This window comes from Hylobates moloch, unplaced genomic scaffold, assembly GCF_009828535.3.
Source record: "Hylobates moloch isolate HMO894 unplaced genomic scaffold, HMol_V3 SCAFFOLD_22, whole genome shotgun sequence".
Lineage (NCBI taxonomy): Eukaryota > Metazoa > Chordata > Mammalia > Primates > Hylobatidae > Hylobates > Hylobates moloch.
In genome coordinates this window covers 7,033,319-7,058,595 of record NW_026652297.1, presented here as the reverse complement: position 1 = coordinate 7,058,595, position 25,277 = coordinate 7,033,319, and the positions used below count along the sequence as shown (strand labels likewise).

Genomic DNA, 25,277 nt, shown 5'->3' with positions numbered 1-25,277 from the left:
GATAAGCACAGGGAAACATTGAGGAAAGTGTTGCTGCAATGATGGTTTGAATCCTTGAGCTTAAATATTATGTCCTCAAGCTTCTCTACATTATGACCCTAAAACCAGAAATAAACATGTCAATTCACATTTGTCCAACTTGCTTCCAAAATTTATATTTCAATGTCAAGTTCTTCCCAGAAATAATAGAGAACTCTGCCTTTCTTTGATACTTGCTTTAAAATTGTGAGCCCAATACCAGTTCAATCACTGTAAATTTTCTAATCACATTTATATTGCTGATGACTGACTATCCTCAATTCTGCTGTAAAATGGGAGGCAGACCATTCAGATGCTGTGGCATTATCTTCCCAAATGGCACTTTAGAAAGGATAAATGTGCTTCTGTTCATGTTTACCATCTTCCTTCTTATCAGTTTATATTTCCTATATCTAGCAAGCTTTGCATACCTTTTTCTTTGGTGAATTAATTTTGAGAGGAATTACCTGTCTAATTACATAATACAACTGTTGCTTTATGTGGCAATTTACTAAAATAAAAGTTTATAAGTAAAAGTCTTTGAAAATATTGGTGCTCTTCATCTTTCCCTTTTTGTTGTCTTTGACTCCTTCCCCGATGGGCTATTCTAGTTTGTCCTCAATGGGATGGAGTTATTTGGCAAGAGGTAACTTCCTTTTAAAATCCAGGTTTTGGATGAACTTTTAGGGTTAAGCTGAATGCTCAATGAAAAGAGACTAAGAAGCAAATGCAGATGTTTAATTGGAACACAGTTTATAGAGAGGGATTGCCTCTGCTGGCTGTTCGGATTATCTGTGATCCAAGGTGCCATCTGCCCATCTTCCAAGTGGGATGAAGGACAACAATTTCTGTCTTTGGGGACATTCCTAATGGCTCAACATCCTTTCAGATAGATATCCATTCCCACTGGAAATACCTCCTTTCCCAGGCCTAAAACTAGGAAAACCCCCTGCATTAAAAGTGAGGTCTAGATTTTATCTGTCTTTATAGGAAAGGAAGGGTGCTATCTTATTCAGATGAACCTACATTTGAACAATGCTTATGATGTTGAAAGCACATGCATCATGCTAATTTCATTTGATCATCTGTCCTATTTTTGAAGTCCTTATTGGAAAAGAGATTTTATCATCTTGCAATGAAAACATTTCCAAAGCTGAATAATCCTGGATGCTTCTCGATATACTCTAATGCAGATTAAGTCTATTTCACTATAAAGAATACACGGACATAATTTTTATGTAAATGATTGATAATTATAGTTAAACATATTTTGAATGCTTGAAAAATATCTTTTCCTTGAATTTCCCCCTTTATTTCCACAGTTCTTTCCAAAGTTCTTATCTTGAACTATAATTATTCAATGGAGGTCCTAATTTCTTAGGATGTTTTCCTCCCCTAACTAGAAATCACATATCTGCCTCGTGTCTGAGCCTTGCAGTGGACTTTAGGAAACTGCTTTAATGATTTAACAGAATAATCCGTAAAAGTAAGTCATTTGTTATCTTCTCTAATCACCCCATGTTCTGTATTTCAAAGGATACAAAGGCTCCAAGTATAAAAAGCGCATTAAAGATATGATTCTGGAACGTGAACAGTGCCAGGCCCATGTAACAGAAGATGACGTTCTCCGCCAAAAAGTTCATAAATTCAAACAACTGAAACAGAACATAAAACAAAAAACCATTAATTATAACTCATGTTTGAGTGCACTTACTTTCTTATAACTGTATTTGACAGCTGACTGGGTCTCCTTTATCTGGAAGGCCACCCCTTTGGCCTTGTGCTTAGCCTCTGAAGGAGGATAGAGGCCCTGGCTCTTGACTCAGGGACAGATGCCACAGCCACATCAGCATCCCATTCTTTCCAACTGTAAGGCTGCCAGAGACACCCCCGGGTAAGATTAACCAGCATGATCCTTCCATGGAACAATTCTTACTGAGACGACAAAATAGTCCCTGTAAAAGAAACTGAAGCTCAGTGATTTGCTGAAGGTGTACTGTAGTAAATGACACAAAGATTGTTTAACTTCTGTGCACATTACCCAGTAGATTCACTTGACTTCCCAAGTACTGAACAACTGTTTTTTTTTTTTTAAGCTTAAACTAAATTACCCTTCTTAGGCAGGCAGGAGGGACAAAGTTGGAAAACTTGGAAACCTGAAATAAGGATGAATGTCAATTATATTTTAACATTAGAGTGATCAGTATATTTCAAACCCCAGACAATGAGACTCATTAAATTGACTGATGTAGGTATATCCATTAAATGTCTACAATTTCTAGCTGCTAAAAAGAAAATGATTAATCCCAGGGATTGGTTTATGCAGCAAGAACACAATAGATACATCAAATTCAGTCAGAAGAATAGAGTAATAACATGCTATGATGAAGGATGTTCCCAAGAGTTATTCTTAGACCATTAACTAAACAATTTAAGTTGAACATGAAAAATGTTCTCCAACTTTCAGATTAAAAGTAAAAGGGAAATGTGTCCAGTGGCTACAATAAAGGCAGATTTGGAAAAGACTTTATTTTATGTTCCAGACTTCTCATTTGGAAGTTTCTAAGACTTCATTCCTGGACCTACATAAATCACCATGTTAGGTAAATATCTCTGGAGGCATTTCTCTTGACTTTTTAGGGACTCATTATTTTTTCATGTAATGTATTTACAGCCCCACAAATAATGCCCAATACTGTTCACTGACAGTTGACAGAACGAAAAGTAGAATCTTGTCAGAAACATTATTTAAAACCAGTAATAGAAAGAAAGGATTAAAAAAGAAACAGCCCTTTGGTGCAAGATAGTTTTCTCTGCAGGGGCAGCCATCATCAATTATCCTGAGTGCTTGCTTTACATTCCAGGCTGGCTCATGGAAACAAACACTGTCACCAAGATAACCACAGAAAATTTGAAAACATCAGGAGAAATGTAGGGGACAGGGAATATTTTTCTGCCTCATTGTATCTTTACTTTTTCAAAAAGTGAGATTTGGCTATTGTCTTAACCTCCTCAGGCTGGTGAATGAAATACCATATACTGAATGGCTTAAACAACAGAAATTTATTTCTCATAGTTCTGGAGGCTGGGAAATCCAAAATCAAGGTGTCAGCTGATTTGGTGCTGATGACAGTCCTCTTCCTGGTTTGCCAAAGACCATCTACTTGCTATGTCCTCACGCCGAGGAGAGAGAGATCATCGATTTTGTGTTTCTTCTTATAAGGGCACTAATCCAATTACTAAGGGTTCTATTATCACGATCTAACTCCCTCACAAGGGCCTCACCTCCAAATATCATCACAATGGGGATTAGAGCTTCAACATATGAGTTTTTAGAGAACAATAACATTCTGTCCTTAGTAGCTATTTGGTTTTTTAACATCAATAAACAAATGTCAAGGTTAAATTTGTAGTGCCTCTCTTTCTTTTGTCCCCGTCCCAACTGTATTTTACCCTAGAGTGAACATTTTGCCACCTGGACTCTATTCAGTCTCTCTTTAATGGCCTTACTCCAATTTCCCTCTGGAGGCCCACTTCATTCCCTACTCTCAGCCCATGTGTTCACGCCTCCCTAGCTCAAATATGGAGCATATAATTTAGGACTAAACCACTCAAATTGGTGCATTTCTTTAGGCAGCATGTTTGGCTCAGAAATGAGCGTGACATGTTCGGGCCAAAAAAATTCTGTTTGAATTCAACAAATTTAATGCAGGGAATGCTGAGACAAAAGCCCCCACCTTTTCACAGGATGAGAAATCAGAAAGATGCTGGCCAGGAAGCTGCTGGCAGCCATTTTGGGATAATAGAGGAAATGGGCACCTGAAAGAGAAGCCAGTTCCTGATAACAGTATTTAATCTTCTGTATTCAATCTCTCCCAAAACAAAATTTACCCTTGGATTTTTGCATTGAAGAGATCACCACATCACTTTTTGATTTGAAGTAGGGTTCTATCATTACTCTTTTACAGTCCTGTTTTAGTTAAATGAACAAAACAAAACACTTTTTGACTCCAAACAGATTATAAACAAAAGGGCGTGGGATCAACTTTTTGTCTCTTTTCAGATAATAAGAAAGTCTGTTACCTTTGTCCCCCTCACCTCCACCATCCAATTGTAATCTATTCATCTTAAAGAAAGAAGAGAAGTATATGGTAAAAGCCGTTTTGTTTTGATTTTTTCTATTTGGTATTGAGATGTGATGGGAATCTTTGTTCTACATTTTACATGGAGGCCTGCAATTTTAAATATTTGTTTTAGTGATTTGCTTCCTTTGAATAACCCAGGATGTTAACTTGATTTACTCACTCAACTTATTGAAATCTAACACTTCCCAGCATTACATGTAACTGTGTACATACACATAGTACAAAAGTTTTGTTTTGCATTTAGGTCCATTTTTGAACCTGCTCTTTGTTCCTGTTGTTATCTATTCTGCTGTCAATACTACACCCTTTTAAATTAATGTGGATCCATAATACATTATAATATTTCATAGTCTAGACTGTTCTCACACCCTACATTATTCAGAATTTTCCTGGTTATTTTTGCATGTTTAAAGAAATGTTGCAGCCTGGCCAACATGGTGAAACCCCGTCTCTACTAAAAATCCAAAAATTAGCCAGGGATGGTGGTGTGTGTCTGTGGTTCCAGCTACTCCGGAGGCTAAGTCAGGAGAATAACTTGAACCCGGGAGGTGGACGCTGCAGTGAGCCGAGATCACACCACTGCACTCCAGCCTGGGCGACAGAGTGAGACTCTGTCTCAAAAAAAATAAATAAATAAGAAAGAAAGGAAGAGAGAAGGAAAGAAAAAAAGAAAGAAATGTTTTTATTGATGTTTAATCACCCAGGAAAGTGCATACATCATATGTTTATAATTTAGGATTAAAAAAAAAAATTACCAGCATCCCACTCTTCTCACAATAATATCTCTTTCCATGATTTAACTACTATTAGCACCTCTACCACCACAAATTAACTTTTGTTGTTTTTCCATTTTATATGAATGGAATTAGACAATACATACCCTTGCATTTGTCATCTTTGACTCAGCAATATGTTTGTGAGATTCTTCATGTTGTATTTAGCTCATTTAAAAAATTATATTAATGTATCACAATGTACTTATTCATACTACTATTAATAGACACTTGGGTATTTTCTAGTCTGGGGCTATGATAAATTTTGCTGCTAAAAATACATGTTTGCCTTTCTGTAGAATTGTTGGGACATAGTGCCATGCAGTTTCCCAAAGCGGTGGTTATCAATTTGCACTCCAATCAGCAATTCTAGTAGCTTTACATCTTGCCAACACATATTACTGATGTTTTTTGAAGTGACACTTTTGCCTCTTGATATTGCCACTTGAACTTAGGAATCAACTTTTCAATTTCCACAAAACTTACCTATTGGCATTTTAGTTGGAATTGTATTAATTTATAGATAAATTTGGATAAAATGTACTTCTTTTTAATATTGAAGCTTTGGATCCATGAACATCATATATCCTTATAATTATTTTGGCTTTCTTAAATTTTTATGTAAAGATTTTTCACATCTTTGTTTAGATTTATTCCTAGATATTTGATGTTTCTTGTTATTATTGAAATAGTACCTTTTTCAAAGTTCCTTTTCTAATGTTCATTGCTAGATTCACATATACAATTGATTTTAAAAATTGACCTAGTATTCAGGGCCTTATTAAATTTAGTTAATAATTCTCACAGTTTATCGGTAGTTTCTTTTTGATTTCCGCAGTCATGTTGCTTTCAAATAAGGATAGGTTTTTTTCCTTTCCAGTCATCATACATTTTGCATCTTTTTGTTTGTTTCATTACACTGGTTAGGACCTCCAGCACAGTGCAAAATACAAGTGAGATATGGGCATCTTTGTCTTTTTCCCAATCTCAAAATGAACATTTTCAATATTTCCCTATCAAATGTATAGAAATTCTGAACAGATTAAAGAAGTTCCCTTTTGTTCTTAGTCGATCAGAAATAGACCCTAAAAAAGTGTTGGTTTTTATAAAATGTTTTTCCTTTACCTATTAAGATGATCATATGGTATTTGTTTTTTCACTTTTAGAATGTTGTTAATTACATTCATTGATTTTCAAATGCTAAAACAGTCTTGTGTTCCTGCAATAAACCTAACTTGGTCATTATATATTAACCTTTTTTATATACCGCTGGATTTAATTTGCTAAGATTGTGTTTAGGATTTTTGTGTCCGTATGTTTTATACAGTTTTACCAGGTTGTATTGTTAAAGTTACTCAGGTATCACAAAACAGATTCCTGTTCGCTTCCTTAAATGCTTAGAAAAATTCTGGGCTTGGATTTTTCTTTGTGGGAAGATTTTTAATTACAGATACAAATATTTTAATAAATATGGGTTTAGTCAAATATTCTATTTACTTTTGGATCAGTTTTAGAAAGTTATGTTTTTCAAAGAATTTGTCATTCCATCTACATTTTTGTGTTTATTGGCATACAATTGTTCTTAATATCCTCAATATTTGTGTCTGTAGTTATAACTTTCCCCATGTTATTAGGAAATTGTGTTACTTTTTTTATTCTTGGTGAATCTTGTAAGGTAAGTTATTAATTTTATGAGTGTTTTCAAGAAGCAACTTCGGCTTTGTCGATTTTTCTGTATGGCACTCTCCCTTTCCATTTTATTAATTTCTCTTTTTATTATTTCCTGCCTTCAACACAGCTTAGTTTAACCTGTTTTTATTTAGTATCTTGGTCCTTCAAGTCCTGGATGTCATGGCTGCTCATGTCAGACACCTGCTTTTCTGCGTATGACACAGCTTTTCTAGTTGCTTTCTGAAAGAGAGCTGTTCTGACATCTGCAGTCTTTCCTAGCTAGCTCTTCTTATATGTATATTTTTCCAGGTGAAAACCAATTTTTGTCAGTCCCTCCTACCTCCCAACAATTTTATGGTATTTTATTTTATGGTATTTAAAATGTTATAGTATATATAAGATACCATAAATATCATAAACTTATAAAATACCATAAATACCACAATTTTATGGTATTTATAAAGTATCATAAATGCAATAAAATTTGCATTTTTTTGTACCACAATAAAAATGTATACAATTTAGAACAAAATAAGAGTTTTATAATATTTGGGAAAAAAGACAGATTGTTTGGAAAGATTTACAGTAAAAGTTGACTACTTTGGGTAAAAATAACCAGAAACCAAAGATGGATTCTAGCTCACTCCTTATACTCAAATTACAGAAAAATAATCAATTTAAAGGAGAAAACAAAACCTACTTATGAATTATTCAATAAGTCATCAGTAATTTTGTACATAATTTTTCAATCAGGAAATTTTATAAGAATTGTTTGTATTAGTAAAAACCTGGAAACAAATATCCATAATATAAGAAATAGTTGAACAAATTATAGTATAATACATTCATGTAACAGCCTATATTTTAGGGAGTTCTATATGAACTAGTATAGAAAGATATCTAAGATCTATTGTTAAATAATAAACCATTAAAGGAATAAAGGATAAATCTGAGTATTAACATGTACATATCCATGTAACTTTCACTCACTTTATGGACTTTTGCATAATTTTAATTATAATGAGGATAATTTTAATTATGCAGATGCCCATAGAGTGAAAGTTATATAAAATTTCTTAGATAAAATTCCTGACATGAGTTGTCCTCTGACAAAGGGTATACGTTAATTTTTCTTCTTAAGCATACTAAAAGTCTTTCCTTCAGAAAGAATGAACCAATTTGCATCTTTACAAATGGTGCAGAGGGTGCCCTTTTCCCCATACTCTTGCCAAAGTAGTTTTTATCAGTTTTTAAAAACCTTTGACAATATGATAGAATCACTTATTTTAAATTGTAGATGGTTGTTGGCATTTTAAAAAAGGCTTCTTTCATAGCAATGCAACAGTACTGATTAGCACTCCTTTGTCTATTTATATCATGTAACAACATTTCTTTGAATGAACAGTCTTCATAATAATTTCCTTCTTGGGGCATTTAATGAGAATGATGGGTGTAAATCATGAGAAGTGCAAAAACAACTTCACAGTCATCAGCAATGCTTCCCGTGTCACCAACTGCTTAGCCTCCACAAATTCAATTTTGTTTCATATGCCAAAATCTCCTGAAGACATGTTTCAAAGGGAGAATCTATACAGCAAGGCCAGCTGACAGAACCAATTTGACTGTTAGGACTTTATTGCCTGAGTCTGGCCCTAAGGAGTAGGTGATCACTGAGGGAATAAACTTATTGGTCAATTTTGGATAAAATTTTAAAAAATGAAAAAAATATTCCCCCCCAAAGCCAATAATAATAATCACAATAACAACACATTTCAAACTAGTCAATTCAGTGTTCAATATAAATAACTTCAAATCTACTTCCTCCCCACTTAGGGTCAGTAAAAAATAACTTGACTCAACTTTTTATTTATCTGGTACAGTAAACATTTATTTTGTTTCCATTACTTCACAGTTTGTGGGCATTTGGAGAGGACCTAAGTTAAAAGTAATCTTTGCTTAGCAGGGCTTTTGTTCAAGGGGCAGGGGGGAAGCAAGTTAATAGTGCAAACAAGACTGGGGAAGTATTTAGACTGCATAAGAGGACAATCTGTGTTTAAAAACTCTGAAAGTTCATGGTAACCATTCATATGTTAATTAAGTGACTTAATCTAGTTAGCAAACCATGTTCTCTGAAGACTTATTGGATACTATGCTTTTTATTGAGTTACTGTATTTACTAGAAAGTAAAAAAAAGTCATATCATTTTATAAAATATGTTTATCACTAATTCTGATTGACCTTTTTCTTCTATCCACACACAAAAATGTAATTTTACCATATTATTATGGTTCATGGGGAAATATTACAGCAGTTCAATATACCTGGCTAATACTGATTAAATTCACATGAATTCCTCAACATAGCTTTTATGAGGCTCGACACAACCTACTGACTTTCATCTACTTGTCCATGAAATGCACTGAAATTCATTGAAACTGAGATGTTAAATAATCTCAAAACTGCAATTAAAATTAAATGAAATGGCTATTTTCTTTAGAATTTTATCTCAGAATTAATCTTGGCTTATATTTTCATTTTACTTATAAAATTTGTCTTTATTCCTAACTGGGAGCTTTCTATACAGAATATCTCAGATTTCATTTTTATATACTATTAAGTATATCTATAGCTATTTTGAACAAAGCTGGCATATAGGTGAATAATTTTTATTCCTGCATTGGGGAATTTGAAAATAAACATTACAATAAATGCTATTGAAATGATAAACTTTTGCTCCTAGGATTTAATTTAATTAATATTTTGGGCTAAGTACGGGGACTCTATTGATGGTGCAGGACAAAGTGGGGCTTTCTGGGCCCCTCCCATTCTTCAGGGGGTGTGGCATGGAAACTGTGTCTAGAAGCGGAGATTCTCAGTGTGGTTGGGGGTACTAAGTGGGGCAGGGACTGCACAGCAGCTGAGGGCCTCTCTTTTACTCTCATGCTCTCATGGGGGCTGGTGGTCTAGGAGGCCATGTGGACCATAAGGCCTACCACCCTGTTGCTGTAGCCAAATTCATGGTCATATCAGGAAATGAGCTTGACAAAGTGGTCATTGAGAGCAATGCCAGTCCCAGCATCAAAAGTGGAAGAACGAGTGTCACTGTTAAAGTCAGAGGAGACAAGCTGGTGCTCAGGATGTCCAGGATGCCCTTGAGGGGACCCTCCAAAGCCTGCTTCGCCACCTTCATGATGTCATCATATTTGGCACAGGTCTCTCCAGATGGCAGGTCAGGTCTGTGACTGATGTTGGCAGTGGGAACATGGAAGGATATGCCAATGAGCTTCCTGGTTCAGCTCAGGGATGACCTTGCCCATGCCTTGGCAGTGCCAGGAGATGCAGGGATGATGTTCTGGAAGGCCCTGCAGTCATCACACCATGGTCTCCTGGAGGGGCCACCCATGGTCTTCCAGGTGGCATTGATGGCATGGACGTGGTCATGAGTCCTTCTATGACGCTAAAGTTGTCATGGATGGCCTTGGCTGGGAGGCTAAGCAGTTGGTGACACAGGAAGCATTGCTGATGACTGTGAAGTTGTTTTTGCACTTCTCATGATCTACATCCGTCATGAACATGGGGGCATCAGCGGAGGGGGCAGAGATGATGACTCTTTTGGCTTCCTCGTCTAAGTGAGCCCCAGCCTTCTCCATGGTAGTTAATACACTGGTGAACTCCACAACATAATCAGTGCCAGCATCGCCCCGTTTGATTGGGGTAGGATCTCGCTCCTGGAAGATGGTTATGGGATTTCCACTGATGACAAGCTTCCCGTTCTCAGTCTTGATGGTACTGTGGAACTTGCCATGAGTGGAATCATACTGAAACATGTAGGCCATGCAGTTGAGGACAGTGAGGGGGGTTGTTGATGGCAGCAATATCCACTTTGCTAGAGTTAAAAGCAGCACCGGTGACCAGGTGCCCAATACAGCCAAATCTATTGACTCCGGCCTTCTCCTTCACCATAGTGTCTCAGGGATACGGCTGGGGCTACACGAGAAGATGTGGCTGTCTATTGAATGGGAGGAGAAGAGAGCTGCTCCTCGGATTTTAATTTTCACTCAGTTCCAAGTACTCAGGAAATGTGTTTGAGGTGAACCCAATAATTCTCATGGGCTGTAGAGGTGGCACAGGAGATGAATTATAATAATGACCTTTACCACCAGAACATAAGGATTCTGAAGGCTTTTTTGCCTATTAAGGCCACGGTTCCCAAATGAGGCTTCCTCTGTAAAGTTGAAGATTTACAGTTACGTATAGGTAAAGTGCAATCTTTGGAGATCCTTCTATATTTAAAGCATTATAGTAATGTCAATATTACTACTTCTAAAATAGTAAAAATGCTAATGAAATTCCTATTTTTTTAGGACCTAAATTGTACTAAGAAATGTAGTAAAAGCTTTTACATACTTTAATAACAATTTTTAAAAACCTTTATGTTATAAAGTCAACAAAATTCAGGAAGTGGTAATGATATTCCCATTTTACCATTGGGAAAACTACATTCAAAGGCATTAATGCACTTGCATTAACACAATAAAGGGAAGAGGTCAGTTGTCCTGAGTTTTGTCCAAGTCTCACACCATTTGTGCCAGACTAGGCAGCCTCCCCATTGTATGAGATTCAGGCTCTGGAGTGGCAAGATGTTTGAATATTTGTAACACTTTCAAGTTTGCAAAGCATATTTTCATACATACATCTTGTTTGATCATCAGAGCAAGTCAGTGGTTGGCAGGGAAGATATCAGTGACTCTGACCATATTTTTTCCAGATTAAAAAAAAACTTAAAAGGTAAATTTCGTTCTACCCAATTAGTGGAAGCAACAGTGTGTGGCTTGAGGAGGGGGATACTTATCCTCTCCCAAATATCTATTACCACTCACCCATCCAAGCCAACCCCTCCTACACTCATTCTCTCTCCCTGCCCCCAAAAAGCAAAACCAAAGCTCTTGCCATGTATTTGAAGTTTTAAGACAAATCCCTTTCCAAATAACCCTCTTTTCAACCCAATTTCTTCTTCAGAGAAATTCTGTTTTGCCCTGTGCCCTACAGTAACATGATAATGATTATATATAGCTTTATATATGCATGCAAATTATAGGTTATATATATGCCTAGAGTGAGACAAATGTCATCCAGTTTGGCAGGCTGGGCCCCAAGTCCAACATCACATTCTTCAAGTTGTTTAGGACTACCCAGTCTCTGTAGCAGAGGAGGTGCACCACTTAAGCGTTCAGAGAGCTGCTCTTTGTCATATATTTCTTTGTTTGAGAATTTTGGGGTTCCCTATGCACTCCTGCTTGCTACCCAGCCCTCTCCTGTCTCTTATATTTCATTGTCTTCTTTTAAACTTAATCTTGTTTTTTAAAAACATGAGAGGTTCAAAAGCACAGCCTATAAAAACACAACAAAACACATTTTAGGAAGATGAAGAGGCATCATTAAGTGAGTAAAGTTAATATAGGACATAAATGTAGTTACGGCTACAAGGAATTGAGCTTCATTAAACTGAATAAATACTGTAGCTAGATTTCCTTGAAACCCTCAAGCTTATAACTTAAGGGGAAGGCGATTTTCTCTGAATTTGCTTAATTACTTTAGCCAGTAAATACTGATAATAGTATTCATATTTCTGGAAGTTTTCCACTTTGGACTCTTCCCTTTAAAAAAAAATTTTGCTATTAAAGTAAAAGTCATTACAGGATTTTGTAAGGTTGCATTTAAGTTAATATACCATTAACTTAAGAATAGCTTCTCATGTTGGCACCTTCACAGAGTACTTATCAAGATACTGCTCAGAGATATTGGTCATGAAATAGATGGGCCTTAGATTCATTTTGATGAATTTAAACACAGGTACACATATGCACACAGAATTTAAACCATAAGACTTCAACAGTAGAACTACTTTGTAATGTATATAGTCCAAACATCCATCCAATGCTTGACTGCTCCTATACTCTTGTTGAGGGGCTGCTCAACCTGGAACTGAACGTTGCCAAAGGCAGAAACCTCACTACTTCCTAAGGAAGTGAATGGCATTTTTGGATCTATGTAACTGTTAGAAATCCTTCCTTATGTTCAGCTAAAATTTGGCTATTACTTTCAACCACTTCTATTTCTTTGGTTCACAGAAAAATGAGTCACATAGGGTATCATTTTATTTTATATTGCTTGGCTCTAACAGCAGAGAGGGGATTTTTATCAGAATAGTTGCAGCAGTAGGCAATTCCACAGTTTAGGCAGCAACTGCCACTTTTCATTCAACAGTCTTATTAGTTTTCAAAGTAAACATTTCGCTGCTGTGAGTTTGTGGCTGACATATGAGGTCTTGAGTCTAGAATATCTGCAAAGGCTGGGGGACTCTTTTGGAGGACACTTATTTGAATGTAATGTTACATTCAAATAAGTGTCCTCCAAAAGATTTTCTCAGTAAATCTAGTAGTACTGGTCCTTTGAAAAAACAAAAGTTGTAGAATAACACAATTAGTTTCTCCGTGGTTTTGCCAATAAGTACTAACTAAAGAAAATTGCCTAGTTGAAACAATATATTTTCTGTGCAGAAATTAAAATTGTGTCTTTAAAAAATCCCTTAATGAATAAGCCAAGAAAAACATTGATATTAATATTAGGTACTGGTATGGAAAATTCACACATTATCACATTTTTCAAAGGTTAACAGTCCCTTTTCTTTAACTTTTTTTATTTAGCTATTCCTGACCTCTTTCCTTATTCATCTTGTGCATATTATCTTAAGATTTTATTTTTTAGAGCAATTTTAGGTTCGTAGCAAAATTGAGAGGAAGGTACAGAGATACCCCATATACCTCCTATCCTGACACATGTACAGCCTCTCTCGTTACTATTATATTATTATTATTTTATTATTTTATTTTTATTTTTTGAGACGGAGTCTCGCTCTGTCGCCCAGGCTGGAGTGCAGTGGCACGATCTTGGCTCACTGCAAGCTCTGCCTCCTGGGTTCACGCCATTCTCCTGCCTCAGCCTCCCGAGTAGCTGGGACTACAGGTGCCCGCCACCATGCCCGGCTAATTTTTTGTATTTTTAGCAGAAATGGGGTTTCACCATGTTAGCCAGGATGGTCTCGATCTCCTGACCTCATGATCTGCCTGCCTCGGCCTCCTGAAGTGCTGGGATTACAGGTGTGAGCCACTGCACCCGGCCCAGCCTCTCTCATTATTAATATCTCTCATTAGAGTTGTGCATTTGTTACAATTAATGAATCTATGCTGAAGCATCATTATTAGCCAAAGCCCATAGTTTACATAAACGTTCACGCTAGGTGTTAAACATTACTTCTGTGTCTTTCTGTCTTTGTAATTAGCCTATGCGAACTAAACTCAGGTGGGAGTATGAAGAATATATGTCTTAGTTCTGGCTTCTATAATAAATATACCATAGACCGGGTGGCTTAAACAACAAACACCCATGTATCACAGTTCTGGAGGTTAGGTAGTCCAACATTAAGGTGGCTGCAGATCTGGTGTTGAGAGCCCATTTCCTAGTTTGCAGATGGCCCTTTGGTTGTATCTTCATATGCTGGAGAGCAGAGAGAAGGAGCAAGCAAGCTCTCATGTCTCTTCTAATAATGGCATGAATCCCACTAGTGAGGGCTCCACCCTCATGACCTAATTACCTCCCAAAGGCCCCAACTCCAAATACCATTAAATTGGGGGTTAGGTTTCAATATGGGAGATAGAAAACATGCAGTCCATAGCAACACATGAAAAAAGGAAAGATTTCTAATTATGTTTTTTTAAGGTGTCTGAATTGAATACCAAAATCCTAGCCATTGCCAGTCAGATGAGTAACAACTGTTTAAGATGTGACTGAGGCTACTGCACTCCATCCACTATGAGAACCATGTGCTCTTTCTAAATTAACATTTACCGCTGGCAACAAACAGAATATTAAGTCCCAGCTATCTAGAGATGTGTTTGATCTCTTCATGCCAACCCAATCCCTTGATAAAAGTATTGCAAACTAAAATACGTAGGATTGAGAACATTATTCAGTGATGTTTCATGATCAGCCATTACACAGTGGAATGCATTAGATCATCAGGACAAACACAAAACACTAGAATCAAACCAGTATTCATTCAAGCGGGCTTTGTCACCGCCAGTGCTGCACCTGTCTGAAATAACACTTAGTTTCATAACCAGCTCGAAGATTTCAAGAGCTTACTTGTTTTATGTTATGTTATTCTCAATAAACATTTTCATTATGTTAGTGTATATTGAGATTCCTTTGAAAAACTTTCTGAATTCGGTAGTTTTATATATTCTACTGTAATGGTACAACAGTAATCAGAACTTCTCAGAAAAATTTCTTTTACCACATTTCCCCCATCTCCAATTTATGAGGAAAAAGAATAAGAGGACTAATTAAACTGATTTACTATTTAACCTGACCAAATTCATTGCTCAACTTTTCCTTTTGCTTTTGGGTCATCTCTTGGGTAAGATATAAAAGTAAATATTTTACAATTTAGAAGGTGAAGAGGCACAGATGCTTTTCTTGTGTATTTCAGCAAGATTTTTAACGTAATAAATGGAGGACATAGCACTCAACTTTACACTATATGTAAACAGTGATACTAAAACTCTTAATTTTTGTTCTACAGGTGGTTATAAATTTACTTGATTTAACTAACAAAGAAAGTAAAAAGCTACAACAAACAGTTAAAAATCATTGTCAACAGTTAAAAATCATTAGGCAGATGACTTTGAATTCAATTTCTGATCTGTGGCAGAGTGGACTATGGAAAGGCATGCAATAGAAAGCTTGAAGCTCAGAGTAGAACATTGATTCTTCGGGACATGATAAGAAATTGGAGAGTGTAAAAGAGGCTTTATAAATCAGAGAAATCAATGAAAATGAAAGACAAAAAATATATTACATTTGGATAATGTCACTCAGTTGGAGAATAGACTATCAGATAATTTTTATAAAGGCATGGTTATAAATAAATTAATAGCTGATGAAAATTATGTTTGCTTGACTTGTTCCTTTGTAATGGATACTTAAAATACAGTGACTGTAGATTGTCAGTGTTTATATTAAATTCCAGAAAATTCTTATTTTACACCCATTAAGTTTTTTGAGCTTTCTTTTGATGAGATTTATAAAGCTCCCCTCTGTAAAGCCTCTGTGTTGAAGCTACTGCACACCCTTGACAATATAGGCAAAATGCCAAAAATTATAAATTATTACAGTGTAAGAGTGTATTTCTCTTTGTATCCAAGGAAGAAAGTTATATTTCATATAAAGACCATGCATGCATAAAACAGCTCTGAATGAGAGCTTTAGCTCTGACTTATTTCTGTGGTTTGGGGTCAATTTTGTTTTTGTTCCAATCTGTTTAGGTCCTTCAAAGTTACCCTACAAAAGATCCTGAGAAAGTGCTCTTGTATATGTGTATTTACGATGATTTTCAAAAATTAGTTTATCTGCAAAAAAATTATACACATATATATATATCTGGAGAAAGACTGTACTACAGATATGTGCTAGAAGCTCTTAGTCTCCACTCTCTAGATTAATCCTCTATTTGTTCTGTAAAACATACTGTCTAATGTCCTCTACACACTAAATGCTGACGCTTAGTAAGTTGCTTTCCAGTGTGCCCAGGTAACTTCTGCTTCCACCACATGAATTTTATGCTTAACAAGAACCATGCTTGTTCCAAAATTTGTTTATGTCTACTTTAAATTGATATTTGTAATTGCATAATTTGTATAAATTAAATGTGAATATGAAGGAAAGTAGATGTTTTTCAAAAAACTAAGTTAAATATGCAGAAAGACTTGATAAAGTTAAGTTGCTTAGAAAATATTGCTAAATTAGTAGTGAGCAGGACAATTGTAAAATGTTGCAAAAATGTATATCCAAATACAGACGGATTCTTACATTTGCCAATGTCTTTAATCTCAAAACTAAAGCAACAGAAAAACTAGAAATTCTGGTTATTCGTGGTGTATTTTGTGAAAGAAAGGCAACTACGAACTGTAATATTCAAAGAAAAAGCATTGTCTTTATTAAAAGATTGGAAAATTAATATAGAATTTATAAGTGGAAATTAAATACCTGAGATATTTGTGTCATTTTATGAATGATTCTTTGCTTTAAATGACTTTTCCATTAATTGGCTGGTTCCGATCCTGTGTTGGATAAAAGCACCTAGGCTCTGAGTGTCTATTATTTCTCTACTTCAGTTTTTGAAAAATATTGAAAAAATTTCAAATTTCATTTTTTCATCCGATTCTTGTTACGTCTTCTTGTACCTGCTTCATATTACTGACATTCTCCTTTATCTCTTTAAGGATACTGATTATGCCCATTTTAAATTCTTGGTGCATATGTTCCAGTAATTTTGCTTCATGTTTATGTTCTATGTTTAGCTTTTGGTCTGCTTTCTACTGGTTGTATGCATTGAGCATCTTGCTGTTTTGGCCTGTGAGTCACATTTTCTTGGTGTCAAACTTGTTAGGTAAGGTGTATGGGGAAAGGCCCATATACACACTGGAATATCCCCTCAGTAATTTTCAGAAGGAAAAGGGTAAGCTCCAGGGTGGAGAAAAGTTTTAACACAACCAAATTTTTGACCATCAATGTCCGCCTGTTCACTTCTCCAAGAAATTCCTGTCAGAAATTTGCCTTTAAATCTTTAGAATGAAGCAACACTGAAAAGACACGATTTCTTCAGATCCTCCATCTTCCGTTAGCCCAGAGAATTTGGGGGTGCAGAAGATCGAGAAAAGAATGTCCACGGGCAATTCTCGCACTTTCATCAAGTTGTTTAGCCCCTGACACCACAGTGGATGCCTTGGGCTGGTGGAGTGGGGGTGGGCGGACGATCACCCCAAAACAATGAGGTCAAGAGGGGAAGCCAGAAGTTAAAATCTTTGCCTGAATCTGTCTTCCTACTTCTGTTTCTGGCTGCTGTCCAAGCTATGGCCATCCTTTCCCTTGCCCCCACGACCTTTAAGACAACCGTGGCCTTTCCAGGTGTTCTCCTAGTTAATTATTACTTCTTCAGCTCCCAGCTTCCTCTCAATTACACAGTCCCTCCAGGTTTAATTGGAGAGGAAGGAGCCAGCAGCTGAAGCTATTTGCTATCTTGTCAGCACTGATTTTTGTATTCTTTTTTGAAGTTGGAATTGCTGATTGAGAATGATAAATGGTATTGAGGTGTTCTCTACAGGGAAATATGCTCAGTTTAATTTGAGTCAAATTACAGCCCGTGTTAGGAGTACTAAGCCAAGGCTCAATGGCCTACGAGGCAGACCACTTGAGCAGTATTAACTCAACAGTGTATTACCCCAGCAATACTGGAGGACCTCGTCCAGACATAACTGAGGGTATGATGTAGTATGTGGCCTAAGCCCTCAGCCTCTCTGTGAAGTGGCACACCCTCCTTTCCTTGGATGAAGAAATCATTCATTTCAGATTTCTTGGGACTGACCTGTTTTCAGACACTTTGCTCTTTTATCTGCATCTATACATAATTGTGTCTTTCCACCATTTGTTCTATATTTGGTCTAGAAAAAAATAGTCATTCTACCCAAAGACATATCATTTCTTATACGCCTTATACTTCAGATGCTGAATACCCTGGAATTTCACCTTCTGGTAAATCAAACTGAATACTCCAAAAAAGGGTAAAGTCCCAAAACAGGCAATTTTTCAAACAACATGTATGGATAGCCCAAAAACTAGTCTGTAAGCTCAGCAAGAGCACCAACCATATTTGTTGTGTTTGTCACTGAACCTCAACTCACAGCACAGAACTTAGCATATCATAATGCTCCATAAATATCTGCTGAATAAAATTAATAAAAGGCAACTCTCAGGAATTGCTTGGTGGCACTGAAAGTTTGTATAATCATCCTGCACGGAGATTAGGAATATGTAATAAAACTTTATAGGATCTAAAACCTTGAACTGAGCAATTACACGTACTAGAATTTATCCTGAGGAAATAATGTAACAAGTAGACATAGATTTACGTTTAGGATGTTAACTACTTAAAATGAAAAGGGTGGAAAACCACCAAAACATATATCAAAAAGAGAATACTTAATACAGGCATACTACAGGAGATACTGTGGGTTTGGTTCCAGACCACTGCAATAAAGCAAATATAACAATAAAATGAGTCACACACAATTTTTGGTTTCACAGTGTATATAAAAGTTATGCTTACACTATACTGTAGTCTATTAAGTGTACAATAACATTATGTCTAAAAAACAATGTACGTGGCTGGGCGTGGTGGCTCCTGCCTGTAATCCTAGCACTTTGGGATGCCAAGGCAGGTGGATCACAAGGTCAGGAGTTCAAGACCAGCCTGGCCAAGATGGTGAAACCCCATCTCTACTAAAAATACAAAAATTAGCTGGTCGTGGTGGTGGGCGCCTGTAATCCCAGCTACTCGGAAGGCTGAGGCAGAGAATTGCTTGAACCCGGGAGGCAGAGGTTACAGTGAGCCAAGACCGTGCCACTGTACTCCAGCCTGGGTGACAGAGCAAGACTCTGTCTCAAACAAACAAACAAACAAAACAAAACAAACAAAGGAAGAAATGTACATGTCTTCATTAAAAATGCTTTATTACTAAAAAATGCTAACAATCACCTGAGCCTTCAGTGAATTATAATCTTTTTCCTAGTGGAGGGTCTTACCTAGATGTTAATGGCTCCTGACTGATAAGGCTGGTGGTTGCTGAAGGCTGGGGTGGCTTTGGCAACTTCTAAAAATAAGGAAACAATGAAGTTTGCTAAATTGAATGACTCTCCTTTCCTGAAAGATTTTTCTGTAGCATGCGATGCTATTTGATAGAATTTTACCCACAATAGAACTTCTTTCCAAATTAGGGTCAATCCTCTCAAACTCTGCGGCTGCCTTATCAACCAAGTTTATGTGATATTCTAAATCTTTTGTTGTCATTTCAACAATGTTCACAGCATCTTCACATGGATTTTCTTGAAAATCCATCTCAAGAAGCCACTTTCGTTGCTCATCCATAAGAAACAACTCATCTGTTCAAGTTTTATCATGAGATTGCAGCAATTCAGGCTGTTTTTAATTCTAGTTCTCTTGCTATTCCTACCACATTCGAAGTTACTTCCCCCACTGAAGTCTTGTATCCCTCAAAATCATCCATGAGGGTTGGAATCAACTTCTTCCAAACCCTTGTTAATGCTGATATTTTGACCTCCTTTCATAAATCACAAATGTTCTTAATAGCATTTAGAATGGTGAATCCTATCCAGAAGGTTTTAGATATACTTGCCCAGATCCGTCAGAGGAATCACTTTCCATGGCAGGTATAGCCTTGCAAAATGTATTTCTTAAATAAGAAAGTCAAAATTACTCCTTGATCCATGGGCTGCAGAATGGATATTTGTTAGCAGGCATGAAAACAACATTCACCTCTTTGCACATACTTACCAGAGCTCTTGGATGACCAGGTGCATTGTCAATGAGCAGCAATATTTTTTAAATTTATTTTTTATTTATTATACTTTAAGTTCTAGGGTACATGTGCACAGCAGGTTTGTTACATATGTATACATGCGCCATGTTGGTGTGCTGCACCCATTAACTGATATACCTAATGTCATTTACAATAGGTATATCTCCTAATGCTATCCCTCCCTCCTCCCCCCACCCCACGACAGGCCCCGGTGTGTGATGTTCCCATTCCTGTGTCCAGGTGTTCTCATTGTTCAATTCCCACCTATGAGTGAGAACATGCGGCGTTTGGTTTTTCGTCTGCGCAATAGTTTGCTGAGAATGATGGTTTCCAGCTTCATCCATGTCCCTACAAAGGACATGAATTCATCCTTAAAAAGAGCAGCAATATTTTGAAAGGAACCTTTTTTTTTTTTTTTTTCTGAGCAGTAGATCTCAATGGCGGTTTCTTCAAAGAAACCATGCTGTAAACAGATGTGCTGTCATTCAGGCTTTGTTGGTCCATATAAGAGCACAGGCAGAGTAGATTTAGCATAATTCTTAAGGGCTCTAGGATTTTCAGAATAGCAAATGAGCATTGTCTTCAGCTTAAGTAATCAGCTACATTAATCCCTAACAAGAAGGTCAGCCTGTCTTTTGAAACTTTCAAACCAGGCATTGACTTCTCTCCAGCTATGAAAGTCCTACATGACATTTTTGTTCAATAGAGGCTGTTTTATTTACACTGGAAATCTGTTGTTTCGTGTAGCCACCTTCATCAATTAGCCAGATCCTCGAGATAACTTGCTGCAGCTTCTACATCAGCACTTGCTGCTTCACCTTGCACTTTTATGTTACGGAGATGGCTTCTTTCTTCAAACGTCACGAACCAACCTTGCTAGCTTCAATCTTTTTCTCTGCAGCTTCCTTGCCTCTTAGCCTTTGCGGAATTGAAGGGAGGGTCTTGCTCTGCATTAGGCTTTTGGCTTAAGGGAATGTTGTAGCTGGTTTTATCCTCTATCCAGACCACTAAAACTTTCTCTATATCAGCAGTAAGACTGTTTTGCTTATTTTGATATAATTTGTGTGTTCGCTGGAGTAGCATTTTAAATTTATTTTAAAAACTTTTCCTTTGCATCAATAAATTGGCTGTTTGGTGCAAGAGGCCTAGCTTTCGGCCCGTCCTGCCTTTTGACATGCGATACAGTATCTAGTGGGAAAAAAACTGTAGAAAACATCGTACATGCTGGTGAGCCTTCAGAAGTGTAATGCCTTTTGTAGACAGTCGTACTTAATCATTTCTAGCCTTTGATTTCAACCCAGACATGTGCAACTCTTCCTTTCACTTAAACACTTAGAGGCTATTTTAAGGTGATTGGTTAGCCTAATTTCAGTGTTATTGTGAACAGGGAGGCCAGAGAGGAGCAAGAGAGATGGGGGAATGACCAGTTGGTGGAACAGTCAAAACACAGACAACTATTAAGTTTGCCATCTTATATGAACACGGTTCATAATGCCCCTAAATAATTACAATAGTGACATCAAAGGTCGTGGATGACAGCTCATCATAACACATATAATGAAAAAGCTTAAGATAGGGTGAGAATTACCAAAAGGTGACACAGAGACATAAAATGAGCAGGTGCTGCTAGAAAGATGAGGCAGAGAGGCTTGCTCCAGGCAGGGTTGCCAAAAAATTTCAATTTGTAAAAATTGCAGTATCTGTAAAGCACAATAAAGAGAAGCACAATAAAATGAAGTACGACTGTCTACAAAAGGCATTACACTTCTGAAGGCTCACCAGCATGTACGATGTTTTCTACAGTTTTTTTCCCACTAGATACTGTATCACATAGAGGAAGTTCTTCCCTTTTATACCTTGCCAAATATTTTTAAATTAAAATGTCTTGAATGTTTTCTATTAAATGCGTTTTCTGTATCTACTGAGAGATTATTTTCTCTTCATTTGTTAATGTAGTAAACTATACTCACAATTTTCTAATATTATTCTTATATTCCTGGGATAAATGTGGGTTAGTCATATGTATTTTTTTACGCTGATGGATTTGGCTTATTGATTGTTCACAACCTTTACATCTCTGTTTATGAGATTGGCATATATTTTTCATTTTTGTTACTGACATAAACTGATTTTCATTTCTGGAGTATTATCCTAGCCTCATGAAATGATTTGAGGTGCATTTCTCTTTTGTCTTTTCTCTTTCACGGTTTGTATAAAATTGGAGTGATCTATTCCTTGAAAGTTAGGTAGAACTCACCTAGGAAAAATTCTGGGCCTTGTGTTTTTGGGCGAATGGATTTTTAGCTACTGACTTAATTTCTTGAATGATTGCAGGGCTATTTAGGGTTTTTTTCTTCCTTCAGATAGTTTAGTCAGTTATACATTTCTAGGAAATTGTCCATTTAAGTTTTCTGATGTATTTGCATAAATTGTACATGACACGTTCTTACTTTTTAATCTCCACAGCACCTCCAGTCATGCTCTTCTCTTACAGCATTGCTTATTTTTGCTCTCTCTCTCTCTCTCTGACTTATCAAAATTGTCTATTTTATTTGTCTTTTCAATGAAACAACTTTTGACTTGGTTAATCCTCTTTATTTCAGTTTTGTTATCTATTTCTTTTTATTTCAGATTTTATCTTTATTTTTTGCTAAATTCTGCATCCTTCGGATTTGTTCTGTATGTTCTTTTTCTAACCTCTCACACTGGTACCTTAACTCATTAAATTTAAGTCTCTTGTGCCTTTTAACATAAACATTAAATGATATAAATGCCTTAATTTCAATTAAATGCTACATTTAATTAGCTGCATCTGGAAAATTCGGGTATGCAGCTTTTATCGTATTTATTTTATAAAATTAATTACAATCAAGCAAATACATAAATCTGCTTTTAAAAATTAGAGCACTACTGATGACAGAGTCTCCTTTGATTACTCTTCTTTGCTTCCTGCCTCTCCTACCCTATGTAAAATATTTTTATTGAGAGAGGTATATTTATTAAAGTAGCAGTGTATTTTCATGTGTTTTAAAATAGGTATCATTCTGAAAATATGCTGAAGAGTAAATTTGCTGGTCATAGGTTTGTACATGATTACTTTTAATAGATACTACAAAATTGTCCTTTAAATGAGTATATAATTTTTCATTTTCTTGGGTAGTGTGTTAGAATATCTGCTTTCCTAAAACCTTACCAATTCCTAATCTGATCAACTTAAAATTTTTTTCAGTCCTATGAATATTATCTTATAATCATTTTAATTTGTAGTCCCTGATTAATAGTGAGTTTGAGCAATTTCTGTTTATTGAGTAATTGAAATTCTTGTTTGATAAATAGCATGTCAATTTCTTTAACTATTTTTTTTTTTTTCCTTCAGCAAGGGCTTTATTTATCAGAAGGGCATTACGCTTGACCTCCAAATTTGGCTGACAATTTATTGATGAGATTCATAACCTTTGGGTTCAATGCTCTGGTATTTTGACATATTTGCTGGGTTCTGAGCCACATCCTGGAAGGCCGCCATAACTTCTGGATCCTGCATGGCGGCAAGAACCTCTGGATCACTAAGAATTTCATTGGGTCCAGGCATTCCGGCCATTCTAGGCATTCCTCCAGGAACATTACCAGGCATTCCCCCAGGAAAGCCACCTGGAAAAGAGCCACACTGAGCTCCTGACTGTCGTCTGGCTTCTTCCTCCCTCTGGGCTCTCTCATGCTCTTCTCGAGCCTTCTTAACTCGTTCTATTCTTTCTTTGATCTCTTGCTCTTCACGTTTTCGCTCATACTTTCTCCGATGTTCTGCAATTTTCTGTGCGTTAGGTTGAACTTCTTTCAGCATTGCACTAGCATCTTCACCATAATCCAATTTAGAGGCAAGGGCAAGATCATGGGCTGCTTCTTCCCAGTGGCCTAGAAGTCTGTGTGCTTTCCCCCGCCACTTGTAAGGCTGAGCTGAATCAGGATTTATTTCAATGGCTCTGTCACAGTCTTGGATGGCAGCACTTGGCTTCTGTAATTTGACGAAGACAATGGCCCTCTTGGCATACAAAATGGCCAAGTGAGGATTCAGCTTGATGGCATCTGTCAATAAGTCAATGGCTTTCTGGAGTTCACCATCATTTAGGGCTTCAATAGCAGCCACTTTTTTTTATCATTTACATGATCCATTATCTCCTCCATTATCTCTGCATTTTCATCTCCCATTTCTTAAGGAGCATCAGTGTCTGGTTCAATCACACCTTCTTTATCAATTTCTAGATCACCTTCCTCACTTGATGGTTCGTTTGCCTTTAAGTCTTCCTCCACCTTCTTCCTATCAGGTTTTTCTTCCTTGGTATTTTCTTGTGATTTAGCTTTCTGAGTAGCAAGGTGGTACTTTATCTCCCATGCTCTCCAGCCACTCCCTCAGGAAGCGCATTTCCTCGGTGTGCAGAATGCTTGGATCCTGCTTACACATTTTCACAAAGGCCCGAAGCTCGTTCACTTTGCAGGGGTCCATGGTAGGGAGGTGGTGGGTGAAGCTGGGGGGCTGCGGCCTGGTTCCAGGACCAGGCGCTGGCTCAGTGTGACCACACAGAAGGGGCTCTTTAACTATTTTCTTTAGATTTTTGTGTAATATTATTTGTTATCTATTGAGTAGATATTATGGAATGTTTATAACTGTGAAATATTAAAAAATACAACAAATATCTATATGCTCCTCATAGAGTCAAAGAGAAATAACATGACCTTTATATTTCAGAATTGCTCTTTACTCCTCTGGGATTGCATCCCATCCTGTCCACCGCTGCAGGAATTACTATCCTAAATTTTGTGTCCCTGATTACCTTGCTTTTCGCTATACTTTTATTGCATATCTTAGTATCACAGAACAATGTATTATTTGGTTTTTTGTTTTTCAAATTTACATAAGTGAAATAATGCTGCACATATTGCTCAAAATTTAATTCTTGAGATTCACCCACATGGTTTGGCTATAGTTATGATTAACTCATTTTCCTTGCTATATGGTATAAATAAGTGGAAATGTGTTTCCACGTATCTATTCTATTGTTGATGGACATTTTGGTTGTGTCCAGTTCTTTGCTATAACAAACAGTGGAACAGTGGAACTTTGACTCTTCTTGTGCTTGTCTCCTGATGTGCATAGGAAGCACTTAACTAGACGGTATTTA

The 25,277-nt window shown here is 36.7% G+C and overlaps 1 protein-coding gene and 1 pseudogene across 1 annotated transcript in view; both read right to left on the bottom strand.

Moving 5' to 3' along the window:
* The window catches only part of SLC9A9 (solute carrier family 9 member A9), a 593,042-nt gene that overhangs the window by 237,931 nt on the left and 329,834 nt on the right, over positions 1 to 25,277 (bottom strand). Inside the window, exon 10 of the mRNA XM_058433501.1 lies at positions 1,560 to 1,673. Within this exon, the coding sequence (XP_058289484.1) occupies positions 1,560 to 1,673 (114 nt within the window). The remainder of the gene's footprint in view (positions 1 to 1,559; positions 1,674 to 25,277) is intronic.
* Positions 23,506 to 24,601, bottom strand: LOC116461686 (hsc70-interacting protein-like; annotated as a pseudogene).